This window comes from Phoenix dactylifera, chromosome 1 (assembly GCF_009389715.1).
Source record: "Phoenix dactylifera cultivar Barhee BC4 chromosome 1, palm_55x_up_171113_PBpolish2nd_filt_p, whole genome shotgun sequence".
Classification (NCBI taxonomy): domain Eukaryota; kingdom Viridiplantae; phylum Streptophyta; class Magnoliopsida; order Arecales; family Arecaceae; genus Phoenix; species Phoenix dactylifera.
This window is the reverse complement of record NC_052392.1, coordinates 5,225,928-5,247,179: the sequence shown is the minus strand read 5'-3', so window position 1 is coordinate 5,247,179 and position 21,252 is coordinate 5,225,928. Positions and strand designations below refer to the sequence as shown.

General features: G+C 36.9%; 1 protein-coding gene across 6 annotated transcripts; it reads left to right on the top strand.

Annotated features, from left to right (window-relative positions):
• The first annotated feature begins 154 nt into the window (after nt 1-154).
• LOC103721085 (protein SUPPRESSOR OF FRI 4-like) lies at nt 155-17,324 on the top strand. Of its 6 annotated transcripts, XM_039124623.1 has the most exons (8): nt 155-533; nt 3,857-3,954; nt 8,221-8,347; nt 8,499-8,917; nt 15,804-15,961; nt 16,078-16,110; nt 16,190-16,253; nt 16,913-17,324. In XM_039124623.1, the coding sequence occupies exons 1-7, from the start codon at nt 343-345 to the stop codon at nt 16,205-16,207; spliced, it is 1,044 nt and encodes a 347-aa protein (XP_038980551.1). In that variant the 5' UTR covers nt 155-342; the 3' UTR covers nt 16,208-16,253; nt 16,913-17,324. The 6 variants fall into 6 exon arrangements, 5 of the variants coding, with proteins under 5 accessions (XP_038980551.1, XP_038980544.1, XP_038980542.1 ...); XR_005511012.1 differs by having other exon boundaries at nt 16,078-16,772; XM_039124616.1 differs by having other exon boundaries at nt 16,190-17,324.
• Nucleotides 17,325-21,252: the final 3,928 nt, after the last annotated feature.

The following is a 21,252-nucleotide window of genomic DNA, read 5'->3' as shown; positions in this document are numbered from 1 at the left end:
TGTATTCGAATCCGCCTAGGAAAAATTCGACCCGGAAATGGCAGCACGTGCGGACAACTACGTGATGAGTTGTCATCTTCTTATTGGTATGTTTCTGTGCGTGGGTGTCTGTCAATATACCAAGACCGCTATAATAAAAACGCTCGCCGCGTCGAGGGCGAGAAACAAAGGTCCGCTCGGCTCTCCTCTCCAGATCGGCTCGAGGAGGCGATATCCAAAACCCTAACCCTAATCGTAACCCTCGCCCTCTCTCCGGCGTCGGGATCGAAGGAAGGAGAAGACGGAGGGGAGAAACCCTAACCCTAATCCTAAAGTTCGATCGTCTTTTGGGGAGGAGAGGGGATGGGGAAGAAGAAGAAGAGGACGTCGAAGGTATGGTGCTACTACTGCGACCGGGAATTTGACGACGAGAAGATCCTGGTGCAGCACCAGAAGGCGAAACACTTCAAGTGCCACGTTTGCCACAAGAAGCTCTCCACCGCCGGGGGGATGTCTATCCACGTTCTCCAGGTCCACAAGGAGACTGTCACGAAGTAAGGAGAAAGAAACCCCCCCTGCATTTTCTCTCGATCTTGTTCTATATCTTCGATTTTTTTTTTTTTGGTTTATTGAGCTATTAGTGGCGGGCTGCCTGGAAATTGATAGGTGATGATCTAAACGGATTGTTGGTGATGTGTGTTTTTCTTGTTGAAAAGTTTCTACTGGGTCAGAAACTAGTGTTTTTCATTGGATTTGGTATTTTTAATGTCCTCAAGCGCATACAAAGTTCCGCAAGAGAAAAAGAAGAACCCAAGCTGGACAACAAGTTTTTGATGTTCTTTGATTCAAGCTTGATCTTGTAGCTTTTATGGTGATGTTAATTATACCAACCCAATATAGATGAACCAAACTGCCGAGGGTTGCCTCAAATTTTACCCCTATGTTGCAGAACACGGACGGTGCTTCGTTTTGTGCATGTCGTGCTGTGTTGTTTTCCTTCTCCTTGGGGAGGGGGGCTTTCTTGTTGCATCTTTTGATCTTATGCTGAGAGACTTTGCTTCTTTTTTTTAATTATCACTTACTTTTCTTTCTGATCATGGATAGAATGTTTTTGCTATTATATTTGTATTGTCATGGATTGGTAAAAAAGTTCTAACATCTCATCAGAATGGTTGATGGAAATAGCAGAGAACTTTCTTCATATTGCATGATAACTACTACTACTTCTTCTTCTTCTTCTTTTTCCTTTTCTTTCTGATGGGGGAGGGGGAGGTGGAGGGGGCCTTTCTTGCTGCATCTTTCGATCTTATGCTGGGACACCTTGCTTTTTTTAATTATCACTTACTTTTCTTACTGATCATGGATAGAATATTTTTTCTATTATATTTGTATTATCATGGATTGGTAAAAGCTTTAAAAAAATTAACATCATAATCAGAATGATTGATGAAAATGGCAGCGAACTTTCTTTCATATTGCATGATAATACGTGAGGCTACAACACTGTTTAACCAGTTAAACTGGCTTTACTATCTGGATAATAATGCTGGGATATAAGCATAGAGTAAAACGTGTGGGATGAGTTTAGTATGCAAGAGTCTGTAACACATGTTTCTATTTGAGGAAGCTTTTTGTCGATATTTAGCAGAGATTTAATAAGTGGTTGTTTTGGATCTCTTGTCAATCAAGGCACAATTGTCAACTTGAAGCATGATCTGCTGGATGGATGGTTCTAATACCAACCTTGATATAGTCCCTTGAAAATAGCACTAGATTTAGGGTTATACTGGGCTATAGTAATTTAAGACCTGAAAATGAAATCAATTCAACCACAAACTGCCGCAACAGAATCCCCAAGGATTAAAAAATCTATGTGGAAAGAGAGAAAAGTGGAGAGGAGTGAGGAAATTTTTGCAGATTTTAGGACAAACAGGAAGAAAGATGAGCCACTATGCTCAAGAGAAGAGAAGAAGACTTCAATCTGTTTGGTCAGCAAACAACTTCTCTTTCATACACCACATTGGACTTAATAAATGGGAAAACCTGCTTAAAACACATCAACTTATTTAGAAAATGCTATTTAGTAGCACCTTCCCTTTGATGTCTTGGAGAAAGAAAGGAGGGGGAAAGACTTTTACGAACACTCAAGAGGAATGGATTGCTCATCTTTGAGTCTCACTACAGAAAATAACAACTAAAAACTGAAATCAAAACTTATTAAATTGAAAACAAGTAACCAACAACCTTGAAGCTCTAAAAATTTGGTCCCATTAATTGCTTCGACTACATATTGGCTCATCCTAGAGCTTGTTTGGGTTGCCAAACATGTCTCAACATTGGATAGTGTTCCAATATTCTATCTTTTCTTAATATCATCCGTTGTTCTAGTCTTGAGTGCTTCAACTTGAGTCATGTTTGACCATCCAAGGATGTTGTAGTGGAATGTGAGCTAAGGACATTGGAACAACAGTAAATATAGGGGTGTAACTGAGCAGAATTTGACCGAGCTAGTATTAGTTCAAGCTCACTCAAGCTAGTTATGAGACAAGGTGCCTAACTTGAGCTTGGTTCATTTATAATCAAGCTAGCTCAGAGTCAGCTTGATGCCTTGTTAGATTTGCTAGAATAAGCTCAAGGAGCCCAAATTTGTTAACTCACTAGATTGACTGGATGTCGGCTTTAGAAGTCCTATCATCATCAATAGTCATGATGGCCAATTTCCCCCCTAAATATTGTTTTCAACCTCACTTTGGTCATCATTATTGTCTTCAAGGAGAAGAGGGAGTTAAACACCTTTGAGGCTTGAGGCATTGGTATTATGGACGGGCTTTTAGGATTTGAGAGAAGATGGCGAGAGGATAAGGTGAAGAGGATAAGGTGAAGAGAATGGAGTGGTGAGGCACCATAATGAATATAAAAAGTGAATCAAGAGTAAGAACGAAAGGGAAAGGAGAGGCGCCATAACCATCTTGGAAGAGTGGTTCATGAAATTAGGGATTCATGGCACCAGTGAGTTAAAAAAGATTTATTACATTTAAGTTATTAGATCTTGATCTGATGGCTATAATGATTATTGTGGATGCTTATTTAAACAAAAGTTATTATTATTAGTAAATTTTAAAGATAAATTTTGTTTATAACAATGAAAATAAATATTACTTATTTTTATATTTTGTGTTATATTGAGATGCACAAAGAGTGACCTAGCATAGCTTGTGTTTAGCTCAATTATATTTCCAACTTGTGTTCAGCTTGTTTACTAGCATAACAAGCCAAAATCCAGTTGAATTTCGAGCTGAACCTCAGCTATACACAAACAGCTTGTTTGTTTAACAAACCCTAATCACGTGACTTATTCAATGTAGTCATGCTCCAGCAAAATGCGCACCAGAGATTGATGCTTCATTGCTAATTGAAATATAGTCATTTGGTGATGTCAACTAATTTTGATTCTCTTTTTGCTCATTTTCCATATGCATCTGATATTGGAAAGCTAGCATTGAGTGTTACATCATATAGTTGGATCAATTCCAATAAAGTAATTATGGATTTTATGGTATCTCTAAAAGGTTAAGCAACAAAATACACGAAGACATTAGATTGTATTGCAAAAGTTTTTGGTTTAGTTAAAGATCTATGCTTCATCAACTTTTCGTATGTTGTTATGTGGTTCTCTTGTTCCCTAATGTTTTCCATTTGAATTTTGAACCATGAAAACTATGTGATTTTAATGGTTTAAATTTTTTGAGAAAATGTTGAATTTATGATAATGGATTTATTTTTGTGTTAATCATGATTTTGGTTTTATTGTATGAGTTACTTATGTCCTAGTTTCAACTACAGTTGATGCTTCATATTTTAAATTTCCTTTTTCCAGAGTTCCTAATGCTAAACCGGATAGAGAATCAACAGATATTGAGATTTTTGGAATGCAAGGAATTCCTCCTGAAATCTTAGCAGCTCATTATGGAGAAGGTAACGCCTGCTTGCTTGCTTTCTGCTGATAAATAAATATACCAATTGCTTCCTTTTTTAGGTGTTGGTGCAAGATTTTTTTTGCCATTTCCTTTGCATATTTTTCTTGCGATCCATAAGCATATGGCTTTGCATTTATTAATCATGGTATCGCAAATCTAATTAACCTTTGCATGAGTGCTTATAATTTGTGTTCTTGTTTTATTTTGTATATACAGATATCATAATTGTCTGTCTATTTTTCTTAGGCATATCCCCTCTACCCTTGAAGATAGGTATGAGCTGTTATGGGATCCTGACAACGATGTTAAGTTATAGGGTTTTTTGCATGAATACTTTCCTAAATATCGAATTTTGCATGAATACCCTTCCTCCCACAAAATTGATATTTGCATGTATACCCTCATAAAACACTTGTTTTGCTATTCTACCCTTTTTTATCCTTGTTTTTGCACATGTATCCACGCCATCTGACGCCATTAAAAAATTAACGGTTTCAAATTAAAATGACTAAAATATCCTTAATGGATAGATTGTAAAAAGAAACATTTATAAGGGTATACAAGCAAATAGCAACTTTATAAGAATAGTCATGCAATTTTACATATTTAGGAGGGTATATATGCAAAAAAAAATCTAGTAGATGGAAAGAATTTAAACACATTAATTAATGTAATAACCTTCAAATTCTGTATTTATTAGTTAATATTATAGCCTTCAGAATTTCACATTTATTAATTACTGTTATAGCCGCTAGAGTCATGCATTTATGCTTCTACACAAGTAGGATGAATTAGTACATCATAAGATGACATTGAAATACCTCTTTAAGATGAACACTATCTGGAGTCTGGCGATTGATCTCCGGACTAGCTTCTGCAGCCAAGATATAAATAGAGAGGAGAGATTTAGAAGATCGATCGAGTCCACGACTAGATTCGGGAGAGAAGAGATTTGGAAGTAGCGAGGATTTTTTTTTATCGTCGAATGCTGCTGTTTCAGGGATCATAGGGCATTGCTGGCAAAGTAGGTGTTTGCGAGCCCGATTGCCAGTGGGATTGCGATCGCTACCGCGAGCCCGATTGCCAACGGGGTCGCGATCGCTACCGTGAGCCCGATTGCCAACGGGATCGCTATCGCTACCGCGAGCCCGATTGCCAACGGGATCGCGATCGCTACTACGAGCAGGCGGGATCGCGAGCAAGATCGCGATCGCGAGCATGATCGCAATCGCAATAGCGGGGGAAAGAAGGATCACGACCGCGCGGGGGGGAAGGAGGCAATCGCGATAGGATCACGATCGCAATAGGGGGAAGAAGGATCGCGACCATGATAGCCGGGGGAAGAAGGCGATTGCGATCGCGAGCAAATCGCGATGGAGACAAAAAAGTAATTTCAAAATTTTATTTTATTTTTAATTAAAATAAATATGCTTTTCATTAATGGTATTAGAAGAATCGTTATATTAGGGCATTTGTGCAAAAACAGTGTTTTATGCAGGTACAGAAATAAATATAAATTTTAAAAGGATATTCACGCCAATTTGAATTTTTAGAAGGGTATTTATGAAAAAAAACCCTAAGTTATAAAGTTGATGCTTATTTTGTTAAAGTCCTTTATCCGGCAATGTTGGATGACTACTATAAACATTGATGAAAAGAATTCATTGATCTGGTTATTTATTGAGCAAAATTCCTGAAGTTTGTGAGCAACTTCAATTTCCACTGCAAATAAATGTTTGAGATAAAGCTATTTGGTACGAACAATAATCCTTTATAAATTTCTATGAAAACATAAGTTATTTTACATGCTCGAAAGTACTAATTTTTATTGAAATCTGTTGAGTGGCATGCTAGTTAACTTACACTTAAAGCATTCATGGTGCTGCATTCATTATGGTCAATTTTTATTATAGATTCATAAGGGATGGGCATAATAGGTTTAGTTAATTAAGTTCGAACAAGGTTAAGTTTTTGTCAGATTTGAAATGCTCAACATAAATGTAACTTGAATAATAGTTAGTCAAGAAGATGAAAATGTATGTTAGACAAACTTGTGTTAATTTGAGTCGGATCCAGTTTATAATACAATTAGAATTTTAAAAAATTCTAATTTAAGAATAATTTTAGATGTAATGAGAATTTTATAAGAAAAAAACTCTATTCCCTTATCTGCCTTAGGGGTCATGTTGGTGTCCATGCCAGCTGATGTGTCATGGCATATGAACTATGTTGGTGTATTTTGACCATATTGTGCTAAGTACGGTGTATGGCAGCCCATGCTGTATTTAAGTGGGTTTGAGCAGCAACATGTATGATGCTGACTACTGATTGGAATAGGCCCATGTACTCCCATCACCCAACCTCTCACCCTGGGCCCTTTGCCTCTTTTGCCCCCTCCCAGTCTCCGATGTGCTGCTCCCCGATTCTGGACTTTTTAACAGTCGAATTCATGGCTTGCTAAGGTTCTGGGTTTGGTTGGGATTAGATGGGAGGCATGATGGCTTTTGACAATTGGAAGGTAATGTTGGAGGTGGAGGCGAGGGTGTTACTAGGGAGGAGAGGAACAGTATGGTGGTTGTGAAGGACAAGGATGAAATGCTGTATCAAGGTCTCCCTCTCCCCGCCCTTTCCTTTTCTTCCCTTTCTAGTTGCCTTACTCGTATTGACCGAACTAGGTTTTCAAATCTCATTTGGTCATCCTCAGGTCGGGCTAACAGGCTGTTTTGACCTAAGTGTGTTCATATTCTAAAAGTGATGGAGAGGACCTAGTTTAACAGGCTTATTAAGGCAATGTGGGAGAAATCCGTCTAGCTTTACTGCCATAATTTTAGTCAGATGAAATCCGTCTTTTCATTTGCTTCGAATAAGTTGTCTCTGCTTGAATGCCTGCAGCCTGATTTGTCTATATGTTCATCCACAATTATATTGAGAATGGATCAGTCATGCATGTCAAGTATGGAATTCATGATTTTGTGCTGGATCTATTTTTATGGCCTCTCGACAGAGAGATCCCTTCTTTTCTAAGAGAGAGCAATTTTCTTCCATGATCATTATTGGTTGGTTGAAATTGGACAGCGCTCAAGGTTCATCTCTTCTAATGTTGGAAGTGCCTTATGCAAGTTGATGGAACATTCAAAGAGTTTGCAATAGTGTTGCTTGAATCTCCAAGGTTTCCAATTTGTGGTAGTGTTCAAGTGTTGGGCTTTAAGATGTTATATGCATTCAATTGATTATTTAGGCGGTTCAAGTACCCATGTTATTCTTGATTCTGTCATTCGATTCATTACTTACCGTCTTAATTCTCAAGATACCATACACTTCATGGCAGTGCCTCGGAGAGGTCTAAAAAGTGATGGCTTTCCTCTGGTATGGTTTCATTATATGCATAAATGATACAACTAAACTATATCTTACGTTGGTGATAGCAAGGTGCTTAAAATGTTTAAATGGTTATTAAATGCTTTCCAATCCTTAAATGCTTACAAAGTTTTTTACGTTAAATAGATCATTAAACTGCTAAGCAGTTGAAAAAGTATATAGAAAGATGAGAAATAATTGAATCACATGCAAGTTGGTTAAATACAATTACTTATCTTATTGGAATTCATTTGTTAACTAATGCATGCATAACATCTTTTTCCTTTTGTGTATATGTGAGTGGATTCCATTTTTGAACAATTGCAGAATTTGCCTTCCTTGAAGAAAGGCGCCTTGTTCCTCAGATATAAATTTAGGCAGATGTATCTATTGTATTTTTCCTTTTTTTATACTAAAACGAGAATTACCTATCCTATTGAGAAGGCTATCGATGTTGCATCCAGTTGAATGTTTTGGACAGCTCAGGAAGCTTTCACCTGTTTTTTGTGAATTTGTCAATCTAGAGGCTATCTGATCTGAGTATAAACTTTAGTCTCATGAGAACAGGTTAAGAAAAGGCTTTGACTGCAACACCTGAAATTTATGAAGTTCCTGTGTCTTTTGTTTAATATTGTGCCCTTGCAATCCAGAGCAGTTCAATGAATTGTGTTCAGAATGTTGTTAAAATATTTATCTTCCAGTTTATTGCATCTGGTTATCTGTGCAGTATAAGTTAGACATATTCTCTTTACTTAGACATATTCCCTTAATTTGTAAAAAATGTTTTTTTTATCCACATCTATAGTTAATGATTTGCTTATGAAGACCTAATGAGGTATAAAACTTGCTTATATGCCCCCTGCACCCCACTCTGTTTTTCTTGACTTGACCATTTGTTACCATGCAGATGAGGAAACCTCAGCAAAGGTAGCCAAAGTGGAAGTACCATCTAATTTACCTGTCAGTGGTGTGTTACCTGGGCCTTTAGGTGTTGGATTTCCAGCAGCACCAACTTATGGTGCAGTGCCACCAGTGTATGACCTCATTATCTGTTGCTTATTTAAAGAGAGTACTTTCCTTCTATTTTCATGAATGTTTATGGATCAGCCTGCCTTTTTTCCTTCTGTCCTTTTTTTTGTTGATGTTACACATGTTCTTACATTTCAATTGCATCTTTTTGACTAGTTACAATCCGGCATTGCCGATGCAGCGTCCTAGTTGGCCAGCTCCACCTCGGGCACAGTCTTGGTATCCACCACAGCCACCAATTCCAATTCCTTCTGCACCGACAGTACTGCCACCACAACCCTTGTTTCCTATTCAGAATGTGACTCCTTTGACATCCACTACTGCTCCTGGACTTCAGTCATCATTCCAAGTTGGTCCACCTGGTTTGCCATCTTCCACACCGCCTTCAGTATCCCAACCATTGTTTCCTATCACTAGTACTAGTAGTATACCTGCCCGAAGTTCCCCTTTTCTGGCAAGTACACTGCCTGCAACAATTGCATCAAGCTCTCCCACAGTATACAAGGGTGCAGCTGACATGAATTCTATATCCAACACCCCTGCAACAAGTGGATACCCTGCCCAAAGCAATCAAGGTAAAAAAATACATTATCGTTTTTAATACATGTATATTTCTGCAGAGTCTGGTAATTTTGTTTGATAGTATCTGATTGCACAGTTTACCCTCCCCTAATATCAGATTTATTGAAATGCTTCTGTTACTAATCCTAATGAATATCAGCTTCAAAAAATTGCTGGCAGATTTCTAATAACTAAAAGGTTGTTCATCTCAGTTGGCACTTATTCTTATTGGCAGCATCAGCAGATATTATTAGCCATCGTTATATGTTGAGCGCCATATATAAGATATTTTACTTTTAAAATGATTTTTTTTTCTTTTATTGCTGCCTGCTTGTTATTGTTGTTGTGCTATGGTCACGTGCAAGATCCAATGTCATGATTCATATGCTAATAATATTTTTTGATGATCAAATTTTGTAATTGAGGTTCTTAAATAACATGAGATTCTTAAACATCTTATTGGTGACCGTACAATGAATTGAAAGGTTAGAAATACTAGATATATATTTCTTGATTTTGATGATTTCTTTAACTGATTCTAGGTTTCATTCTGTTTGTCAATGTAAATGTTTTGATCAACTAATCTACCTGACTTGTGAGTGTATCTTGATTAACTATTTTATGCCATCATATATTACTTAGTTTTGTAAAGTTATATGATTTTCCATACAGGATTATGGATGCAATATCTTTTCTAGTATCTTTGCTTTTAAATTTCATATCAGTTTGATAGACTTCTATATAATTGATTTCACAATTGTGAAAAGTGTTATGTATCATGCCTTTGTTAGTTTGAAGTACCTCTTGGCAATTTTGTAAGGAAACACTAGGCATTGAGTCTAATATTTTTGGGGATTTTGTAAGATAATAAAAATCAAGAAGTATCAAGCAAATAATGGGATAAATATATAGCAAACATATTCTTTATTATAAACATACAACTACAAGATAGTAAACATTTATGAAACAATTTTACCTTATTATCATGATATGTTGATGGAAATATACGAAGGTAATCTTTTTGAATATTTACAAATATCCTTATCTTGAAGTAGAATTGTTATAAACATACAACTACAAGATAATAAACATTTTTGAAACAATTTTACCTTATTATCATGATATGTTGATGGAAATATACGAAGGTAATCTTTTGGATATTTACAAATATCCTTCTCTTGAAGTAGAATTGTTAAAGTTGTTATGTTTATACTAATATTTGGCATGTGCAATTCACACTTTTGTTTCGCATTTGATGGACAATCCCTATAATCACACCAATCAAAATTATATGGAGTAGATGTGATAGAAGGTATATCTTATGTGCTTCTTTTCCTTTTAGTCTTCCATTCTTTTAAGTAAATACAAAGTTATGCGATTCTCATTAAGAGGGTGTATAACTACTATCAAAAGCAAACTCCCAAGCGATGTTTGAAGCTCCACTTGGGAATATGTCCATCTAAATACCATGTGCATTGCACATAACATATTTTAGTATAGTTTAGAGGGGAGGACAGGCCTGCATTTAGCCACTCAAGATTACCTGTGGAGAGTCTTAATAAAAAACAAACATGGAATTTTTATGTGTATTGTTTTCTCACTTAACTATTGATGTTTGTAAGAGCAATTTCACAAAATCTTCAGCTTGAAACAAGTCACCTAAGATCAACCAACCAATTGCATGCAAAAATTTCTTGTAGAAAATCACTTACAAGAATAAGGGGTTTTATCTAACAGCTTTTGTCCGTTCAACATATGTCCGTTCAACATATGTTGATGATGATCTCAGCAACTTCATTTTCGGAGTGAAGGGTCATGGTCTCTAATTCCTTTATTGCGATTAGATTCTTGATTGGATTTGCTTCACCCAGGCAACTGCCTTTTAGGCTTTCTCTGAGACTTAGAACTAAAGAATTTCAAGATAGAACAAAAGAGAGGAGAGAGCTAAATAGAGAACTAGAGGAGAGAGGAGGTTTGATCCCTATAAGCTTACTCCCCTGCTAATTTTATTAGGAGTGAGGAACAATATTTGAGTTGACAGCTGCATTCCATTTCTAATCTAGTTAGGATCAAGAGAAGGGATGTGATTAGGATTGAGATGCACAGCCCTGTAATACACACAAGTGAGGTGCTTCAAATGAGGGCCCAAACAAATCTCATGATCTCTTGTCTAATAAATAGATTCTGTTAGCAGCTATACAGCCCTCCATGGTAGTCCAATGAGTTTGCCTTTGTGTGTCATTGTAGGATTTTGATATAAATGGAACGCAAATTTCATAATAAGCCAAAACAACTTTAGGTGTGCTATAAGGTATGCTATCAATTAACACTTGACCGAACCTGTCCCATCTTTTGAGTCCCTTGAGTTTTCAAAGTGGTACTACAACATTGTCCCCAACTATTATGCGTATCATGTGATGGTTCAACTATTTGCACTTGCATCCCTCCACTATATCCAATTACTTGCAACCGTCTACATGATGAAAATCGGTAAAACTGTCTAGAACAAAACTGATACATTCATTCATTGGGGTTTATGGTTTGTTTAGACTTCAGAAAAACCCCTTCTCCAACAATACATTTTGCTAAAATAATTTATAGAACTGTCTAGGCAAGTCACAAGCTGGATTGTGTTATCTAATAAAAATTCATATTTACCCAAATCAATATTTCTTCTTGGTTGGATAGTGGATTCTTTGTTGGACATCTCGCCTTTTCTTTTATAAAAGATATGTACTCCTAATAGACTGCTAGATATAAATTTTATGTTGATCTATGCGGCCCGACCAGGAAACTGACAATAGCCTATATTGATTCACACGGATCCCTCAAGTCAACAGATACATACATTATCACTTAATGAAAACACAGATTGTGCTGGCAGTGTGATTTTAATCAAATTTATCAGGTCCTCCTATCAATGGATATGTAATGTCTAAATGTTGATATGAAATTTCTACTCAAGCAACTGAGAAAGGTTTTTACCATCTTATAGTCTTCATATGTAATTGATAGTCATATACATGGGTCTCCTATCATCATCCCTAGTTGTGACTTTTTGAAGGAACAGATAGCTAGAAGTTTAGCTTTCACTCAATTATCTAAAAAAACCTATTTTTTTAAAAAATGCCTATATAATTATTATGTATTTATCCACACCAGCCATCTCATTCTACTATAAATAACACCTGAATATGCACGATAAAGAAAAATGATCTGATTTATGCCTTGCAAAGGTTATCTCATACGGCAAGGTGAGGAGGCTGAGACCACTAAGGATCAAGGAAGAAGAGGCTAAGGCCATCACAGATCAATAGATGGGAGGGTCCCTAGTTTTCCACAAATCATCAGAGGGGATAATGTCATCAATGTCAAGTGGAGTAGAGAAGAAGGCAAGAGGTCAAGGCCAGCAAGAAGAGTAGCAAAGTGAAGTCTTTGATGCTGTGAGGCAAGAGCAGTAAACCAGAGTAAGGGACTCGATATAAAGATAGAAAATGGAGTCTAGGGGTTTGGATTTTATCTTTTGTCTGGGTATTTGTGACCTTGGCCATGCATAAAAAATTGATGGATTCATAGGATATCTTGTATAAATTTAACACAATACATATATACATGTATTCATATATACACATGTAGTGTGTGTAATGTTATTTAATAGGTTTGGTCTCTAGGTCAGGCTTGGTTTGTGCAAACAGTTGCCCAACCAGCCTGGAATCTATTGGGTCCTAACTTTTAGGTCCAGCCTGACTTGAAAATTCTGCATCCACAGTCTTGCTTATTCCCATTTTTATCTCTACACAGGCATCTTAGATGGCTTTCTTAGGGCATTATATCCAACATTTCATTGGCCGTCATATCCTAGACAAATGGCATCTTATGTTGGTATGCTTTGTGTTCCTGAAGAAATAGCTTCTGATTCGTTATCTGAGGAACTTCAATTTCTATAGTGCCAAATGTTGGTTGAAGTAAATATATGCAGTTGGATTATAGTACTATTTCATCGAAGCCATTGCTGCTGTTGTGGCTAGAAGAGAAGTATCTGTCTTTAGGGTCAGACAAGTTAATGGTCCTTTGGTTCTGTGTGGTAAAAGATGTCCCAAATGGATTGTTTATCATAGATACTGAAGGATTTTCTTTTCTGCTTGGAGATGTGATCATGGAGCACTAGAAAATGGCATCTTTTATCTACGAAATAAGGGTTTGGTTGGTTGTATGGAGTTTGTTAAAATGTGGAAAAGCAAAAGGAAATGAAAAGGTTTTCCAACGAAAAGGAGAAAAACTTGCAAATTTGGAAAACCTACTTCTGTAAAAAGTTTTCCAAGGAAAAAGGGGAAAAATATCTAGCTAAGTTGGAAACCTACTTCTATATTACTTTAATTTCCCGCCATCTGGACAGGTGAGAAGCTCAATTTTCCCAAAAAGTTAGTTTTCAAAAGTCTTTTCCATGCTCCCAAGCATACCCTTGTAGGATTAGCAATGTGAAATTGGCATATGGTTACCTTGTTTCAAGAATTGGATATAAATTTTATTCTTATGTCATAAATAACTTTATATTGAAGAGCATCGAGAGTACTATTTGGATTTGTATCTTGTAAGTCAAAAATTTTCATGAAAAAGATTTTCGATCATATATGTGTTGACAATGAAAATATATTCTTTTCAATGTAAAAGACATTTCTTGTCTGGAGATGGGAGCATGTAGAAATTGGCATTTTCCATTTGCACTTGATGCTTTATTGAGATGAGCTATAGCGAGATCTTGTGTCCTATCTTTGTAGTCTGCGTATGGGAGGACACTCTTAGTAGTACATAATTCATGATGATGATAGCATGGAATGGATCGCCTTAAAAAGTCTTCTTTGCCAAATTGTGTGGAGTTTGTGACATTTATCTGAAGAACGTATGTGCTAGTTAGTGTGATGAACTTGTAATGGTGTAAGAGGCATGATGGACTTGTAAGGAGTAAAATGTTAACATCTTTAATTCTGGGTTGATGAAAAATTTAGTTTTGGCAGTTGCTTTTCTACTATTTGTCGTGGTGATGTAATTGATCTGGATGAATTGGACATGGAGCATTGAGCATTTATAGAGTTGCAAGGGAGCGGTACTCGAGTTGATTGCAGTCATATGAATGAAGAGCGGATACAATGCATTCAAGCCACACTATAAAGCACTCATTGATCTTTAAAACAAGCTCTGAACGGTACTTATGCAGTTGATTCAGAAACCTGATCACTTCTCAATGAAAAATCCCCTCATGATGCCCATGGATGTTTTAGCTTTCAATATCAGGTTGAGAAGGTGGCAAGTGGCAGATTGTATTTAAAAGCAAAGTAGGTATAAGTCAAGTTTCCTCATCAGATGTCTGATGCATTAGTCACTTCTTAGACTCTAAATAATCATCATATCATTTTCTATACCAGTTTGTGATAAAGAAGGGTTCCAATGATTTAACAGCTTTATGCATGAGATACTACACCCTTCTGTCATCAAGACTTGCTCTTTTATCAGGTGATCGTAGGTCATCTTGATGTTGTTATGTTACTCTCTGAAGTGAACTCAATCAAACTCCATTGTATCTTTTTGATTTGGTAGGATTTTAACATTGCTGATGAGGTTGTCATAATTGTATGCAGCTTTTTCCTCATGGTGTAGAAATTATGGATGATAGCATAGGCTTAGTCACGAATTCCTTACGTGCTAGGAATTCTCTGAAAATTTTGCTTTTCCAATCTGAAGTTCCCCCTACTTTTATTGAGTATTTTTTATGCTGAAGAAAATCCGTGAAGTGCATTAATTTGCTATGAAGATAATTTCAAATATGCTGTTAATGGAAATTGTGGGCTGAGAAAAATAGTGAACTTTTCATAGATTGAACGGCTGTAGGAATTTAGTTCATGATGGTTTGAACTTTTGTTTGGCCCAAAGGAAAAAAAAATAAACATAAAAATAATCTGTTTGAAATGATATCCATGTTTGATGATAACCATTGTGTGTAATCTTTAATGATTGTAACTGTACCATAGACCCTCAGAGAAAGTATTTTGTGGTTCATCACAGTCCACTTGGTCAAATGGAGGCTTGCATTTCAAATAATTATAGACTGTTTGAAGATGAGGAATTCTTTTATACATAGGATAATAATTGAGATCGAGGAATGGCATGACAGAGTAAGGTGAAGAATTGCTCATGGAATGGTTCTGCTGTTAACTGTTCTCTCTGCATTTTTATTCATGAAGTTCTTTTCTTCGTTAAAATTATGAGTCTATGGTTAAACAGTAAGGCACATGATCTAGGCTTGTGCCTTGACATCGTCATGTTTGCTTTTTCCCAGCTGATGTATTGGGAAATATGCAAACTTTCATTAATATTCTTGAAATGTTTATCTCACATGTCAAATATATTTGATGTAATGAATGCTATGACTGATTCATCGGCATTTATGCAAGTTAGAATCCCTGTTAACTGCATTGTTAATGCTTCCATAGTATATATTCATCAACCCTTCAAATGTTGTGGTTATGTTCCAGAAAGTTTGTAAATTATTTTGATATGTGATATTTTGTCTCACTTTTTACGACCTATGGAAGTCCTTGATCTCTTCTGTACATAAAGGGTGATGCTATGTAACTTAAGGTTTAAATACTAAGGAACAGGGCTATCCTGATATTTTCATGGAAACGTGGTACTGACATGTGGGATGGTGGATGTGCATTCCTATTCTGACAGTTGGGATGGTGCCTTGTCCCGACACTTGGGACAGTGGGGTGGCTCGCCACCTCACTAGTATTTATAACCCTGAATTATAACTCCTGTGCTCCAGAAATCTTCAGGTATCTGTGAAGCTAGATTACATCCTTACTGATGTGGCTAATTATGCTTTGTCTTCCCTTGCTCTAGGTGGTGCGCCCTACACAGTTTCACATATGTACGCTTCTGGGCCTAACACAGGTGGGCCCTCGATTGGCCCTCCGCCTGTGATATCTAATAAAGGCCCTGCCACCCAACCAGCTACTAACGAAGTATACTTGGTTTGGGATGATGAGGCAATGTCCATGGTTAGCTTTTTCACTTATATTAGTTTCTGGTTGACTTTTGTTTTTATTCCTATCATTCAAGGCTATAATATTATGTATTACTTTATGATTGTTTCTAATATATGCACGCTGTCCAGGAGGAAAGGAGAATGTCTCTGCCAAAGTATCAGGTGCATGATGAAACTAGCCAGGTAAGTTATAAATGTCATTTGTTTATTCGTTCTGATGGATGTGCAAAATGGTTTGCAGTTGCAATTGGATGGATAGACAATTTATTATTGCTTTCCGAGGTTTTCTTTGGTACTACTATAAGGTACTTCTGTGATTTGTTTATGCCAATCTAGGTACTACAATGAAATGATTAGAGCATTTAGTCTGTAAAATAAGTAGTAAGTAGTAAAGCCCTTTGCAATTTATGAATATTGGCCAAATGGTCTTTCCATATTGTTGTTTAAACGTGTGGTTGATGGGAAATTTGTTTGATCTTTTATTCCCATCCTCTGCTTTGCTTGCAAACTGCCATTGTTGAGGTATCAAGGTCCAGTAGGTATTTTATGTTATTTTTGCTTCTAGTTAGTGTTACAAATCTGACAAGCTTGTGCTGCAAATGACTCGGGCCTTCGCAACCTATCAACGGCCATGCGAAAATGTGTATGTATTGTGCTTTAATTGCAGTTTTTATTATTTATTTTGGTATTCATTCTCCCTATTGCTTCTTAACAAGCGTGGGGGTTTGGGTGGTACAAGAATATATGCCGGCAAGCTTTTGTCAATTCATAGCATATCTTGTTATCTGTTTTTGATCACGGTGTGCGACGAAAGTTTTGTACAGGTCAGCTTTCATTCTGCCAGCAAATTTGCTACCTCTTGCATTAGTTAGATAATGAGCTTGAAAAAATCATTCTAATCTGTTGAATAGGCACCGATCACAGTACCTATCTAATTGCTTTGTTGGTGCTACTGATTTTACAGATGAACTCTATTGATGCAGCCATAGACAGAAGGATATCTGAAAGCAGACTTGCTGGTCGTATGGCATTCTAGTGGTCATTCTGAAGCTGGATGTCAGCCAGATCCCATCAAAGCATTCCGTTCTAGATAAAATCCCTTGAAAATTTTTAACTCTTGGGAGGCACTGGTCATCAGATAGCCAGGTGTTTTCTTTTTGAAAGTGGAAGGCTGCCATCTTGTTGAGTTTATTCAATCCGTATATGTGTGGAGAGTTCTACAATGATTCTTTCTTTTTAATTAGCTAGGAGTAGAGGTTCTCACCATTATGAGAAACTAACTATTGTTGTTTTCTGTTAGGGATCCTTCTTCATGTATGGTATTGACACTAATTTGAATTTCATATGCTATACACACATTCGAATATTTTTGTTGATGTCCCTTAGTATGAGCAAATAAGCCTCATGCCCTGTTCTGATTGAGTAAAGCTTATAAAACTGTTATATCGGTACTTGTAACCTCCAGTCTTTGCATACTTCTATTGAGGTCTGTTAGATGCTTGCACTCGATATTGGTGCATAAAACAACACTCCCTTCTATATAAATTTTGTGCTCAACGATTTCTTTATATATCTTTTGTCTGAGCACTGCTATGAGGGACTACTCTTCTTTGTAATGTGGTTGCCTGATATGATTCCTGAATCCTGATACACGAATCTTTTATGTGCTGTCTAGTCAGTCCATCAGTCCCTACGGCTAGATGGAGGAAGATAAGCAGAATGCAAGGAATTCAGATTGAAACCGAACCCTGGAGTTAATTGGATTCTCCTCTGGCAACAAAGGCCTCCACTTTCATGATTCCCACCAACTGATTGATAGGGTGGAGGGCCGGTTACAAGCATGGAAATAGAAGAAGGAATTACCTTCAGCAGGTAGAAGTAATCCAGTGAAGCTCCTTGAGAAGCTTGAAAGTATGCTTAAGAATTTTCTTAGGGGTGGCGGTTCTACACCAGTGAAGAAATATGCATTTGGTTTCTTCGGATCATCTCTGTCAACCTCAGATCAAGTGGAGGTCTAGTCATTCAGCTCCATGTCATCTTTAATGGTAAAAGCAGCAGGAAACCTTGTCTTGCATCCAAAATCTCCTTGGTCAAGGATGGTAAACAAGAGATATTGCTTTGATGGTTGGATTTGTTATACGCCTACTTGGTCTGCTTCTAAGATCAGGCGTCAGGTTTCTCATATATGGTGCCGAGTTCGTGCTGGTGACCTGGGGAAGCAACAACCGGAGCTCCAATACCAAGAAGTAGACTTTGTGGGCATTGCAGCAGGTATTGGCATCTCCTTGCAGTAGAATTTGTGGGCAATCCCTCCCTCCCTTCAAAGTTTCTTGATGGTTAACAGCTAAATTAATCTTGTATCCGATTCTATACACTCGGAAGCCTTTAACTCTCCGAGCTCTTCATCCTCTGGGTCCATTTTTGGTCTCCTGGCATGCCCCCACTGAGGGAACGGTGAAGGTTGATTTTTATGTATGGGTCGTTCGAGGAACATGGTAAAGCTGGTGTTGGTTAATGTCATCAGAGATTTCTCAGGGCTTGGTACAGTTTGGGAAGGTGTAGACTGTAGAAATAGCTTGTCTGCGGTTAAGGGCCAGTTCTATACCTCCATTTGGCTCGAGGGGGATCCCGGCCAATGCGGTCATAAAGATTGGATCACTGCAGCCATTGGCCTGAACCATTCTTCTTCTCTGATGCTCCATGATTACTCAAGTTTTGTCTTCATCTCTGCGAAGCTTTTATGCATCTCATGTTTGCATGAAGCCAATCAAGTAGGTGAATGGTGAGGTGGGTGTGCTGCTAAAAATGATTCCTACTGAGTACTGACTGCTGTTTAATGATTTCCCTTCTCATTTGAATACTTTCGCCCAGGCAGATGCTTTGGGTGGCCAGTTTGTTAGGTCGTGGCCGAGCTCCTAACCCCTTCAATGTATCAAAAAAAAAAAAAAGAAGGAAAAAGAGTTTCGTGGATAGACTATCAACCTAAGAAGCGATGGTCTCATGTTAACAAAGAATATTTTCTCATTGGAGCCAGTTTGAGCAATGACCCAAGTCACGGAATGCAACATGGCCATGGTACCTGCCCAACAAAAAATCCTCTAGTGCATACATCAGAAAATATCCTATAAGACAAATTTTCTATTTTGCCATATTTTCTTTGTCTTAAAGAGAACTCAAAAGTCAAATCGAAATAGGATTCCTCCTACTAATAGAGTCTGTTAGTTCTATAACTTAAAAAAAAAAAACAAAGAAGCAAAAATAATCACGTGCGTGAAAAGGGTCGTCCACCCACATTCTCTTTTCTTCCTCTGAGGCCTCTCATTTCGAAGTTTTTTTCTCCTCCTGTGAATCTACTTCTTTGTGAAGACGTCAAAAATATAGTATTCACGTATGGTCAAGTGATATACACCTAGCAAAATAATCATTTAGCGACTCAATACACACTTCTAGATCAATTGATACATAGTTTCCAAAATATAGTACTTACAAATACAAGTACATGACCAAGTTATACAGACCTGACAAAACTGTTATCCAGCATTCCAAACATTCTTTCAGCATTCCAAAACTGTTATATAGTTTAGAGAATATGATGTTTACTAGTACAGACTTTATGGCTAGATGATATACACTTGTCGGCTTCCAAATACATACTATAAGCTTACAGCGACCTAATACACACTTTTAGATAAATTGATATATAGTTTTCAGAATACCGTATTTACCAGTATATAGTATATGGCCAGACGATACATACCTAGTGTAATAAAGGAAAGGCACCCTCATTGGGCGCTCCCCCTTATTATGGCTTGGCAGTAACGCCCGGCTTACATGTCGTTTTGCCTTTGGGCAAAAAGGCCAAAAATGGCCATTGATAGCCGGATTTAATCCGGCCATCAGTTATGGTTTTGGGGGCCTATATAAGGCCCCCCTCCTCCCTAGTTTTAACTGCACCAAATCATTAAAAAAAAAATTCTATTGTGTTCTCTTTTGTTGGAAAATTCAGGCTGTGGAATTTAGAACGTTACTCTTGTTGTGCGTTCTTCACCGAGTTAGAAATTATGGAGGCTCAAATATTGGAATACATGAAACAACCTCTGGAGTATCAAATTTTCGCGATTGTGAGGTATACAAATTTTTGATGTGTTATTCATTTGTATATATAGTCTTTAATATTGGTATCACAGCTATTTGGGTTGTTTTCGTGTTCTTTGGGTATTGAGATATTTACACGAAAATTTTTCTCTAATGATTCCATGTTTACACTATTGCAATTGATTTTTCTTTTTAATCTTTGCTGCCGGATTTGCAAGGCATTTTTTTTTGTTAAAAAAAAAGGCGGCTGAAGAAAAAAAATCAGTTGTAATTCTTTGGTTGCTTAGTTCTTTGCTCGTGGAAAACTGGATTGGACGCTATATGTATGGCACTTTTATGTTATCACAACATTTCAGAAGGCCTTGTTTGTGCAAGGAAAGCCCAACCCTTCGTGAAAACTCTTTTCTGATCTGTCTGCTGAACGTGTTTCCGACTTACACAATCGGAAGAGAAAGCAGGAGTTTTGATAAAAAAAATGGATTTTGTTTGATTTGGGCTGCTAGGAACCCTACTCAGTTCTTTTTTTTTTTTGTGTCAAAGCCCATTTCTGTTTAGTTAAACCATAGCCCAGAATATTCTTTTAAAGAAGCCCAGCCGAATTTTTCTCTTTATAATGCAAAATTGGAAATGTTGGCATGAGGAGGCGTGAGGGCTCGAACCCCAACCCTTGCACAAAAGATTTTAGCCTGGCAGCCATTAGGCTGCTAGGCAAATGTTTTAACATTGAATAGTTTTCAATTGTATTAAATGCTCTAATAATATCCATTTTTAAATGGCATATGCAACTTATATGGATTTTAACTCATTCAATTTACTGCCAAATTTGAGTGACTACCATTGGGTTGACCATTAATGCATTTTATAACCTGTCTTTTATTTATATAACCATATGTGGTAAGAAAAATGCATAGACGTTTATTTGGCTCTCTTATTAGTTATTGAGAGCCTTAATCATTAGGCTATTATAGATAAATTGTATGAGCAAGCAATATTTATTTATTTAAATATTGTTAAATTATTAGCATTTATATTTGGTAAAATGCTTAATTTATGCGCATTTAGATTTGAATTGATGATTAATTCCTTTATTGTATTTAAATTGATTAATTTCTTTAAATGCTTGGAATTGTTTATGGGCTTTTGTTTTATGCGCATGTATATTATTAAGAAATTGTTGGGCTTGTTTATATTGCACAATATTCTTGTATG